Source organism: Lolium perenne, chromosome 1, assembly GCF_019359855.2.
Source record: "Lolium perenne isolate Kyuss_39 chromosome 1, Kyuss_2.0, whole genome shotgun sequence".
In the NCBI taxonomy this organism is placed as follows: Eukaryota; Viridiplantae; Streptophyta; class Magnoliopsida; order Poales; family Poaceae; genus Lolium; species Lolium perenne.
The window spans coordinates 270,938,560-270,951,057 of NC_067244.2; the positions used below are offsets into that span (position 1 = coordinate 270,938,560).

The 12,498-nt window shown below is 49.0% G+C and overlaps 1 protein-coding gene across 1 annotated transcript; it reads left to right on the forward strand.

Annotated features, from left to right (window-relative positions):
* The first annotated feature begins 3,141 nt into the window (after positions 1-3,141).
* On the forward strand, positions 3,142-5,039 carry LOC127327944 (aspartic proteinase NANA, chloroplast-like). The gene has a single exon (XM_051354772.2). It carries the CDS (start codon positions 3,273-3,275, stop codon positions 4,977-4,979), a length of 1,707 nt encoding a protein of 568 aa, XP_051210732.1. The 5' UTR covers positions 3,142-3,272; the 3' UTR covers positions 4,980-5,039.
* Positions 5,040-12,498: the final 7,459 nt, after the last annotated feature.

Consider the following 12,498-nt stretch of genomic DNA (forward strand, 5'->3'; position numbering starts at 1 on the left):
CGAGGTGGGTCGGGCCTGAGGCGGAAAAAATGCTGAGCTAGCAAGGCGCGTGGTCTGCGTCTGCGTGGCGGACGACGCGATGTACCGGTCTGCCGGCGCGAGCGAGCTCGTTTATGCGACTACAAAGCAAACCGTTTTGTAACATTAGCGGTGGCATTGCGTGTAAATTCAGCTGAAAAGTAAGGGTAGTTGAAAAACGGACGAAAAAATTGGGGAGAAACCTTCCTTCCTTTATTAGTAGGTACTAGTAAATTTGCCCGTGCGTTGCAACGGGAAACACAAGGCAAACAATATGTTGTGCGAGACTGGCATGTTCTACTTTGACAAAACTATCGTTTAACCTCTTGAGATCCTGGTTGGCGGATGTTATGTGCCGGCGGAGCTGGTTCCTCCGGGGTTGCTTGCATGTTGCAATACTCAATGACCTAAGTAGGGATTGCATTTGGAAGCGTGACGTTGCAATCGTCCTTGATCATGCGGTGGATGCGACAGAACCGCTGCCATGCGGTGGATAGAGTCGTTGCTTTGGGCGATCTCTTCTCGTCTACGACCTCGTCGGAGATACCACCACGCTAAAAATTAATGGCGTTTTTAACATGGACATGTTCCTACTCCATGAATCACTATAAACAAACCAATTCAGACATCTATGTACACCCTCCGATCCGAAAAAGGTGTCGGGTGGTTAGTAGATTTGAGTTTTTATAATTAAACCCTTCTAAAAAATGATTAATGCAATGGCCTTGCTACTGTCTAGCAAAGAGGCGCACCCTTTCTAAAGGTGTCTAGTTCAGATGGACTCCAGATCAGAGGCTTACCATGGAGGAGACCGGGTGGATCCCCGTCGCCGGCCAGGCCAGTCTGCCATGTGACGGCGAGTAGCTGGGCTGCCACTGGCGGCAAGTCCAAGAACGATACATCTCCTAGTGCGTGCAGGTGTGTGGCCGTCGCATGTGGAGCCCCACCACCACGCGCGCGACGCAGCCAGGCGAGCTCGACGGAGCGGTGCACGGGGATGCACGCATGCGCCGACGAGCAAGCCCAGCACGACGACGTGGTTCATGGGGGGGGGGGGGGCTGTTGTTAGGGTTGGGTGAGGATCGACAGAAGTAGTCCGCTTTGGTGGTTCTTCTGCGTGCGTTTCAGGATGGTTCGGTTGGGTGTAGTGCGGGTTGATTAAAATAGAAGCGCCAGGATTTTTTTGGTAAAATGTTCCGCTCGATATTTTTTCCGGATCGGAGGGAGTAAAAAATATCCGAAAGAGGAAATTGTAGTCCCATTTACTACTTTCTTTCAAATTAGAATATAATTTGATAGGCCATTGGACGGCAACAGAGAAATAGTTCTGAATAAATCAAATCCCTCGTTGTGTCAGAATAACAAAATACAAAAGCAAATAATATATTTCTGGAGATATTGAAGTTGTGCATGACCCGACAACATATCTTATTGATAGCTTATGAATTACATACTCCAGCATTTCACTATGTTTTCCCGTTAATCTCCATGAGATCTCTCATTTGGTCTTTTTCCTCCATCTCGTAAGCTAGCTAAATCCAAATGAAAGATCAATTGATGTACATGTGTAGCGAGGAAACAGTAAAACTCAGGATAGGGCCATCAGTCCCCAACCGCATGTGCAGAATAATCTGCAGAATCGCAGCCGTCTTCGTTCTTGCACGAATTAGCACCGCAGGCCAGCCCTTTACAACTGGTACGAGTCTTGGCTGACGAATTCCTGCCCATCTCCATGAGCTCCGTCATCAGTCAGTATTCACCTCCTGTACTGGCCATCAAGCGGCGGAAAACAACCCACAACGGCCAAGTCGACAGGCGAGTTTTTCTCCACTGCATGGCGGGTGTAGGAGTGGCTGGAGAACTGCTTCACCGGCAGAAGATTCGGGGTCGAGGTCGCACATCCCGCCAAACTCAAGCACACGAGCGGGGATGGGGATTTGGGGATGGGCGGCGGCCGGCATTTGGGGGCGGCAGTTGCCGATCTTTGGCGCCGACATGGAGGCCTAAAGTTTGGAAGGATACGGTAGGGAGAGAAACAAAGGGGAAAACACAGAGGGAGGACCGGGAGGCGACGAATCTGGCTGGCGCAAGAGAAGCGAGACTTGGGAGGAAGATGGCGTCGGTGCCCGCGTTAGGTGGGGATGTACAGGCCGGGACGAACCGTTTTTCCTCTTGACTAAGCGGTGGCATTCTCTGTAAATTCGACTGAAAATCAAGGGTACATCGAAAACGGACGAAAATTTTGGGGAGAAACCTTCCTTCCTTTATTAGTAGGTATAGATAGATATGTGTAGCGGTTATGACCAGCGGTCTACTTGAGAATCTAGAATCTTGATTTTGAACAGAGTGATAAGAGAACACATGTGCTCTGTACTTTGTTGAGAAGTGCACCAATATGGATGGTGAGATAACTCGTGTACCCATACTCGCGAGTACAAAATCCATTTTCCATATATGTATGTAGACCGAAATGTATTTTTTTTTCCGTAAAAATCACTTTAAGGTGTCTACTATTCTTCCTATACTGATATCTGTCTACTTGGGCAAAGAACAAACTTCTGATCCGTTTTCCTAACCACTCATCCAAATGGTACAAAACTACAAATGATATACCTTTGGATAGATAATAAAAGTTTGCGATCTCTTTTAGTCGGGGTGGGGGGTGAACAATTCACTATGTTTTAGTTCGTTGATCTACAAAGAAAAATCGTCATGTCGACTCTTGCCTACTCATGGATTTTAGGAGGCAGTTCAAAAGGTTGACCGCATTGCCTCTGACTACTCTTATTTGTTCTCTTTTTAGATGGTTGATTCATGTATCGATCTGGAGTGACATGTGAACTATAATAAACTTATTTTGAATTGGAGACTATCTCAGTAAAGTGTTAAATGTTGCTGAGGCTTTCTCTTTTGATAGAAGTCTACACTAATTTTGTTGCTTGCACGTACATATATATATGAGAAAGTGTGAAAAAATAATTAGTTACATGCATGTGGGAAAATGGAAGTGACTAGAGGGGAAGCCAATTATATATGTGGCGCAGCTAAATTTAGGTGGGGGCAGAAGGAAGCTTAATATAGCTGAATGGGTTGTGGCCACTCGACCAAAAAGCAAAAGCAGGAAACAAGAGCGTGGTGACCTCACGTCCTATCACCTTGATAGCACTAAAATGGAGCAAATCACAAGGACAATGACAAGGGGAATGACAATGGTGGGCCGGCATATGCACGCTTAACTAGCTAGCTCATATGAAATGAGAGTAATGAAGTATTATGTGCGGCGTGGACCGCCGGAGATGCGTGGCTATTGTTATGTCGTCGTCGTGGCTACCGCCGTGTTGCTCCTCCTCCTCCTCGTGGCCGTCCACGGCGCATATGACGAGGAGGTCATCGACGTGGAGGTGTTGGAGGAGGGCAGCAGCTGCCACTTCCCGATGACCCCGCCGGTGGTGCCGGAGTCCCCGGAGGAGCGGCGCGAGCACTACCGCGCCATGGAAACCAAGGACCTGGCCCGGAACCGGCAGATGGCCAAGGGCACTAGGAGACAGCTGGCCTCATCGACGTCAAATTCGGAAGAGGAGGTGGAGCTCAACCTCAAGCCGGCGCCGAAGCTGATGTCGACATCGGCAACAGACATGACAGAGCTGATGTCGAGCACGTCCATGTTCGAGATGCCGATGCAGAGCGCCCTCACCATCCGGGACGTGGGCATGTACCTCGTCACGGTGCTCTTCGGTACGCCCGCGCTGCCCTACAGCATGGCGCTTGACACTGCCAACGACTTGACCTGGCTCAACTGCCGCCTCCGTGGACACCGGCGCCACAGGGGCCGCCGGATTCGGCCACCCACCAGCAAGACCATGTCCTTTGACGAAGCTTCGGAGGACCCCGTTAACGTCGCGCCGGAGAAGGTCAAGTACGTCAAGAACTGGTACCGCCCGGCGCGGTCCAAGTCGTGGCGGCGCTACCGGTGCTCGCAGGCGGACAGCTGCGGCTTGTTTCCTCACAACACCTGTTTGACGCCCAACCGCAACGAGTCGTGCACCTACAACACGAGGACAGTGGACGGCACAACTGCCCGAGGGATCTACGGCAGCGAGACAGCCACCGTGGTGGTGTCCGGCGGCCGGATGGCCAGGCTGCCGGGGCTGGTGCTGGGCTGCTCCACGTACGAGGCCGGCGGGGCCGTGGCCATGCATGATGGCGTGCTCACCCTGGGAAACCAGGACGTGTCCTTCGGCACCGTCGCCGGCGGGCACTTCAAGGGCCGCTTCTCCTTCTGCCTCCTCCCGACGGTCAGCTCTGGCAACTCCTCCAGCTACCTCACCTTCGGTCCCAACCCGGCCATGGCCGCGGGCGCCTGTGAGACAAGGCTCATCTACAACCCACTCATCCCGGCCTTCGGCATACATGTCACCGGCTTATTCATCAACGGGAAGCGCCTCGACGACATCCCTCCCGAGGTCTGGATCCACGACGGCAAGGGCGGCGGCCTCAACATCGACACCGGCACATCCCTCACGGCGCTCGTCGAGCCGGCGTATGGAGCGGTCACCAGGGCCATCACCAGGCACCTAGACCATCTGAAAAAGGAGGAAATTCAAGGCTTTGAGCACTGCTACCGGTGGACCTTCACCGGCGATGGCGTGGATCCGGCCAACAACGTGACGATACCCAAATTAGTGATCGAGTACGAGGGCGGCGGGAGGCTGGATCCGGGGGCCAAGGGGGTGGTAGTGCCGGAGGTGGTGCCAGGGGTGGTCTGCCTGGCATTCCGGCGGAGTCCGTTGGGGCCATCAATCATGGGCAACGTGCAGATGCAAGAGCACATCTGGGAGATTGATCACTATAAACAGGTGCTCCGGTTCAAGAAGGACAAGTGCCTCAACCATAACCTTCGTCCTCTTACTCCTAGTACTAGTAGTACTACTAACCCTTCTTCTCCAACCGCTAAAAATTAACGAGACTCATTGTTGTATGCATGTATCGATCGGAAATTCAATTCGGCTCCCGGCTGCGTATGCTCCCTCTACCAAAAAATTGTATTTTGAAATGTCGAAAAAATTAGAAAAAAAATTATACATGTACATCTCCATAATATACGTGCGTTCGTTAAGTTTCACAAAAATCCAATATTTTGTATGGTCTATATAAAAAAGAGAAAGTTTATCTTGTGAAAAGTATTATTTTTAGTACTGAATTTTATCTTTTTTGCACACGTCACATGATAAGTCGATTTTTTATGAAACGATTTTGTGAGGACGTAGCACGTGAAGATGTACGTGCGAACTTTTAATTTCAATTTTTTTAAATTAAAATATATGTAAGATGCATTTCGAAATATAGGAAGCATATGCACCTATGTTCCAAAACACCGCTCCCTGCATCGATCAATTGCACACTCTCTTTTGTCCATCGCCACTATCAAATAGTAGTTGTACTAGTAGTATATATCATTCATCTGTAAACTCATTAAATTTGATTTTTCAGCAAACTCATTAAGAAAGGGCAATAAGCCCGGACTCTGCATGCACCCAACCATTTTTGTTGCAATGTTTCACTTCATAGTGACACAAATGATGGATAACCAACGGAATAAAACAAGCATGAAGCGTCCATATAGCATTGTGTGAGGGCGAGGATGGAAAATGCGTCTGTACCCCATCCCAGTGGCCCGACGCATAGTGACTGGGCCGTCCGTGGAGATGCGAACGCGGCCCAAATATGCGGGCATATTTGCGTCTCTGCGAACGCTGCGAGGATTTTCCCACGGGGCCTCCTGGCAGCAATCTTGGCTCGAGCCAGAGCGAAGTTAAGCACAACAACTGCTAGGAAGGGCAACCGTCGGAGTGGAAACCACGTCGATCGATGTGCGATCGCCGGAATGGAGTGCGAGCCGCCGCAGAAGAGCAACCACAGACCTCTTCGGTATCTGCACCGCCATTAATCCCCGCTCAATAAGACCCATGCGTCTGCGCATAAGGATCTCCAACTGGCCGGCGCCATATTCATCTCTACGACTGAGCCATGGGCAACTTCTCTTTGTCATCAGTCTCCGATAAAGAGGGAAAGCCGCTGGGATGGCGCCATTGGTGGGAAAGAGCTGCCACGCCGAGCAACTCTAGCTCCCCGTCGACAGACGGCCAGGAGGATGAGCCAGGATGAGGAGGGGGACGCCATCGCTGACGACGGCCAGGACGAGGAGGAGGAAGAGGATGAAGATGCCAAGTGGTGACGGCTAGAGGCGCAGGAGGTGGCCAAGGAGGCGGCGGCGGCAAAGAAGGAGGCAAGGGCCCGGGCGAAGGCGAAAGCGTAGGCGGAGGCGCAGCAGGCGTGCACCGATGACGACGAGGACAAAGACACCGATTGATGAGGGGGGCTCCTCGGCAATGCCCACCATGATGGGCTTAGGGTTAGCGGAATCATGCAGGTTAGCACGAGACATCGGATACCAGACAAGCGGGCCCCCCGATGAGGTAATACCCTTACGTCATGCCTGTCTAATCTTGATTATAGATGAAATTGTTTACAATGGGGCAGCCGATGAGATGTGTGGTGGTGATCTCACTGTAAGGCAAGGTTTCTAGGGTTTTGAGTGCGCGTGGTTGTATGCGATTGTGAGAGAGGAACTCTGACATGCCCTCTCCTGGCCATTATATAGGTGGTCAGGTCCCGAGAGTCCTTCTTGGAGTCGGTTACAACATAGAGAAAATCTATCTATGCTTTCCTTATTCGAATATTTCTTGCCTTGTTTGTCAAGAATCCGTCATCTTCCATCTTTCCACCGTGCATCCAACGTATTGGGTCATCTTGCGCTGCGGTGCTTTAGGTGGGCTCCTTGTTGGGCCAAAGGAGGTAGGCCAATGTCAGGTACCCGAAGGGTAATGCCCACATCACCTACTACTCGTTGGAGGGGGACACAAGCTCCTCGGACGCGTCGACCGCCACTAGCTCTTCCGAGGTGGTGACGAGCAGGAAGCGCCTCCGTGAGGATGACGAGGCGGGGCCTTCAAAGAAGAAGTAGCTAGTTTAAAAGTTAGTTTGAACATATTTTTCGCAGTTTGTATGTTTAATTTGTTTGAACATGTTGCACTAATTTCAAAATATTGATTCTACCAAGAAATGTGAATATCTCAATCGTGTCTACAATAGAAATTTGTGTTATCACTCTCAAGCGATATTTCTAGAGGAATAGAAATCTCTTCATCTTCATCTTCCTAACATGCCGGCCTCGCCGGATGAAATGCGTCGGGTCGCTGGGGCTGGTCGCCGACGCAAACGGACAATCTTGGCCTGACGATCATTTCGGTGGGCGGGTCAAAGCAAACAGACGCAGCCGGTCGATTTTGACATCCAATTTACATCGCCGTGTTGGAGATGCCTGATTCTATTATTCGACCGCTACCGCCACATGTTGCACCCAAACTCCGGTGAATCCTATTTGATACTTACTATGTCGGTTAGCCTAGGTCTGCGTACCATTCCATGAATCCTTTCGTGTTCTAGTACCTAGGTCATTTATTTCTTTGTAGTTCCCTACTTTGGTACTTCATGTTGTATGTTTGTTCGACGGAAGCTACTGACATAGGCATCCCCAATGGGCCTGCCGAGTAAGGTACCGGATGATATTTGGAGGCCTATGACCCGAAGTTTTCAAGGCCCAGAAGCCCAGTAAACGTCAATATGGAAGATAGAGTTATTTTAGGGATTTAGAGTCATGTAATTGTACAGGAAGGACTTCGATAGTCTCCCGGAGTTTGTAACTTGTACGATACGAAAGCCTCGGCTCTACCTCCTATATAAAGGGGATTGAATCCATTGTCAACATACACCTTAGTTTTCATAGTCGAGCACCTTTTCGGATGAACCTTCGAGATATACTTGCCCTCTACTTTCTACGAAACCCTAAGTCTACAATCTGTAGGCATTGACAAGTTAATCCCTTGTCAATTGGCACCATCTGTGGGAATTGGAGGCGACAAGGAGGTGATCTCGATGGCATTGTCAACATCATCGACAACAAGCAACATGATGGACGGAGGTAAATAGGCCCAACCTGATCTCATCGATTTTGTTCCTCACCCTCTCGCTCGTTTGCATGCATATGCCGATCTGGAGGAGTCGATGGAGATGACGTTCGGGAGTTTCCACTTCCGTGTCGGGAAAGAAGGATCGCATCGTCTCGCGGCACCGATTTTTTCGGGAGCGTTAGCGGCCGATTCCGATTTCTCGGGATCATCATCATCATCAACTGAATCAGGCGACGAGGAAGTTTCACCGCCAAGCTTCATCAAACCCGCTGACAAGGTATTAACTTGTCAATGCCTACGGGTTGTAGACTAGGGTTTAGTTGGAAGTAGAGGGCAAGTAGATCTCGAAGGTTTCAGCCGAAAAGTACTCGACGATTATGAAAACTAGGGTTTGAGAGACAATGATTCGATGCTTTCTTTGTCCCTCGACTCCCCCTTATATAGGAGGCGGAGCCGAGGGATTCGTGTTGTACAAGTTACAGAGTCCGGGAAGGTTTCTAACTCATCCCGCAAGATTACAAATAACACTTCCTATTACAACTCTAGCTTTCCTTAATAATATCTTGGGCTTCCGAATCTTCTTATTCTTCGGGTAGTGGGCCTTCAGTAAACCCCGGGTACTATCTTCGGCAGGCCCATTGGGGATGCCTATGTCAGTAGCCCCCGAGATTTTGCTTGAATCGTAGAGTCAGGGAAAATCTCCACTATTTATTTTTATTCGACAACTTAAAACCTTTCTATATTTCTTCACATAAATTTCTATATTGTACAGGGATAATGGTAGTTGGGGCTAGTTCATCTGACGGATCAGGTACTAGTTAAATGCTCTAGTGGCAATCCGCAAAAACCTACTTCAAGATCACGTCCCTGGACATGATCTCGGGATACTAGTGTAAGCTTCGACAGGTGCCGCTTAAGGTCTTACCATTCTGTCGAGTCCCGGTAAAATTTATCGGGTACCTAACGCGTCCGTTAGGATTTTTCTTCGTATCTGTTGATACGGATAAAAGTAGCAAACCGACGTCAGAGACGGCGCCACGCCACACAGAACGGATCTGGGGTCTTACCTTCGCAAATTTGCGGCATTCAGAAATTGATCGCAACTTTGGCGTTCTGAGAATATATTGTCGAGTGCTTATTCGGCTGTTGGAATGGCACATTTTATCGAGTCAAAGATGACTTATATTGTTCTCCCGATGGGAGTATATGCTGAGTTATTTATAACTCGAAATATACTCTTTTGCTCTTCTATGTTTCTTCTTTTCATTCTTTCATTCTTTTTTATAATTTCATCGGGCACGCGAACAGCGTTCCCGATGGGAGTAGCCCCCGAGGCTACAACCAAGGACTTGTGCTTGGGTGTAGGCTCCACGTCTTATGCCGCTATATTTTCTTTCTCTCCCGAAGTTTTACAATTTCTCGGGTGCGCGAACAGCGCTCCCGATGGGAGTAGCCCCCGAGGCTATGAACAAATATTTGTATTTGACCATAGGCTCATGCCATTTCTATTTTGTCTTTCTTCATTTTTTTTTATAGTAGCCCCCGAGCATTTGATCAAAAACTTGTATTTGATCAAAGGCTCATCAATATTTTTCCATGTCGCCTTTTTTATCAAACTATTGAGGCGAATTTTTTCCTGCAAAGGTGACGTTATTGCTGACGATAGCCACGATTTCGAGTCCGAAAATCGCGAGAAGTTTTCTACCGCTACCTTGCGGGCCCAAAGTAACCATTATCTTGACACGTCGTGCAGGTGGGGGACACACGTACTCCGCTTTTCCTGGCGCACGTACCGTAACTTCTCAATGTTGAAATACTTTTTTACCCCTATCTCCACGTGGTTATCATCTGCCGCACACTTTTTCCATCCAATGGTCCGCCGCTTCACCGCACCTCTATATAAGATCCCCTTCTTCTTCCTCGAGCACTTCCGCTCGCGCCGTTCCCCTGCTTTCATCTGCAAAACTTCCTCCTGCGCCCCACAACTCCCAGAGCTCGTCCTCTCCTAGCTGCATTCCCGCGCCATTGTTGATGCCACCTCGTCGGTTGATCAGACTCAGCACGCCAGAGTCGTCAATGGCTGCCGTAGATCTGGGGAGCACGGAGTGGGAAAGGTCCAAAATTTCCACCCAAGACATCAATCTCCTGAAGAAGCTGGGGATCAGCAAGAAGCCGAAGGCGCTGTGCTTCCCTAGTGAAGAAAGCTACCCAACCCCTCCAATGGGGTATCGGGTAAGTTTCATCGACCATCTCATCCGCGGTCTCTCCGCTCCCATTCATCCTTTCCTCCGCGGACTGCTTTTCGTTTACGGTCTGCAACTTCACCACCTCACGCCAAATTCTATCCTCCACATCTCCATTTTCATCACCCTCTGCGAGGCCTTCCTTGGCGTCCAGCCTAACTGGGCGCTATGGAAGCGCATTTTCTTTTGTCGCCGTAATGGCTCTCCCAATGTTGCCTATAATATAGGCGGCGTTGTTATTTCCGTTCGCCCCACAGTCGACTACTTCGATGTCAAACTCCCTGACTCAGTCCAGGGATGGCGCAAGAAGTGGTTGTACATTCAAGAAGAAAACCATGGATGTGCTGAAGACAACATCCCTCCCTTCGATGGTGCCGAGAAAATCCTTCGCCGCCGCTCCTGGGACGCAGAGGCTACCGAAGAAGAAAAAATGTCGACAGAGGCCCTGATGACTCGTATCCATGAGTTGCAAAATACTCGCGGAAAGGAGCTGTCAGGTATTCAGATCACCGCGTATTTTCTTAGAACCAGGGTGCAGCCTCTTCAAGCTCGCAAATACCCTCTCTGGAAATATGCTGGCGACAAGGACGCAGATCGATTGTCAGCGGATTTAGAGGTCAAGGATTTAGAAAAGCTTGTCCGAAAAATCTCGTCTCTCAGCAAAAAAGATCCTGTCCCTTCTTCTTGCCGTGTAAAACCATTCAGTGCCACCAATCCACTTCCCAAGGTAAACCTTGTCGCTTGATTTGTTATTGCTTTGCTATCTCCTTGTTTTTTGTAATTCCTTTATTGATATTTTCCCCTGTTTTTTTTACAGAACCACCCAAATCTTATCTCGCTTCCTCCCCTTCCTGAAGGTGGAGAAGTCGAGGAAAGGGCCGTTGTCACCGACGACAACCAAGATGCTCCCTCTTTTGTGAATGAACCCGTGGATTCTCTAAAATCTGCGGGATCTTCTGAAAAGGAGGCTGCCTCCGAAGGCACTGCATCGCACAATCTCCTCCTCCTGCTGTTTCCCCAAGGAACAAGAGGAAGAGGAATGATGCTGAAGATTCCGGCACCTCCAAAGCCGAAGAAGTTGGTCCTTCACGTCAGAAGGCAACTTATGATCCAACTCATCAGCTCGTAAGTCACCTTTATTTTTCCTTATTTTTGTACTCGAAGATTTTCGTCTATCTTGCTTTTTATGCTGTCGACTTTTAATCGCAGTGATGATGAGGAAGAAGTACCAACTCTTGATGTGGCTGCTCGAACGAGTACGTCACATACTTTAATTGTTTCGGAGACGCCAATTGAAGGAGAGGAATCCTCGCCTTCTCAACAAAACGTTGGCGCTCCCACTCCTCCTTCAAGCCCTCTTGTCCCTTCACCAAAAAGGACAAGGGTGGAAATGATCGTGGAGCCTACCTCCAATTGGGTAGCTCCTCCAATCCTCTCTTGGATGATGTAAGTTCTTAGTTTGCTTGTCACTATCTATATTTCCTCTGTTTGCTTCTTTATGCCTTCATATTTTTCCCATACCGACGTTTTCTTTCTTTGTTTTTCTTTGACAGCCTATGATCAAAGAGCTTGTTCGTATCGGTGCCCAATTCATTGGGTACCGTGAATATGCCAGCAAGACTGAAGGTAATAACTTTTTGATGACCCTTGTTTGTAACTTTTTGCTCCTGTTTTGTCGCAATTTTGACGATTCTTTTACCTTTTTGGCAGAGAAACTTGCAGAAGCCAACAAGCTTGTCGACACTCTTGCTCAGAAACTGGAGCAAAGTGAAACGGCTCGCAAGAAAGCTGAACTTGATGCTAGCCAAGCTAAAGCAGAGGCTGAGAAGGCCAAGGCAAAAGCTGCTGGTGTCGAAGATCTGCAAAAAAGACTTGATGATGCCGAAACTGCTTTGAACGAGCACAAGGCCGCCCAGGCTACTCGTGAAAATGCGATCATCAAGCGCTTGAACACGCAGAATCGGCGCTTCCTCGGTAATTTTGTCGATCCCTTCTATCTTTCTTAGACTTGCTTTTCCTTGCTTGCTGTCGACCAACATATATTTTCTGCGGCAGGTAAAACAAATCAAGAATTTGAGCTTGAAGATCCCGACAATGATCCTCTCCTTGACGCACTCTCTTTCCTGGAGTTTCATGGAACCGAAGTTCGTGAAGGCATGGAGCATGCTGATGCAGGATTATCAAGGCTGTTCCCCTACTTCTTCCCG

Excerpts from the sequence above, each read along its gene's own strand:
- LOC127327944 (XM_051354772.2), top strand. The coding sequence starts at position 3,273 with ATGAGAGTAATGAAGTATTATGTGCGGCGTGGACCGCCGGAGATGCGT.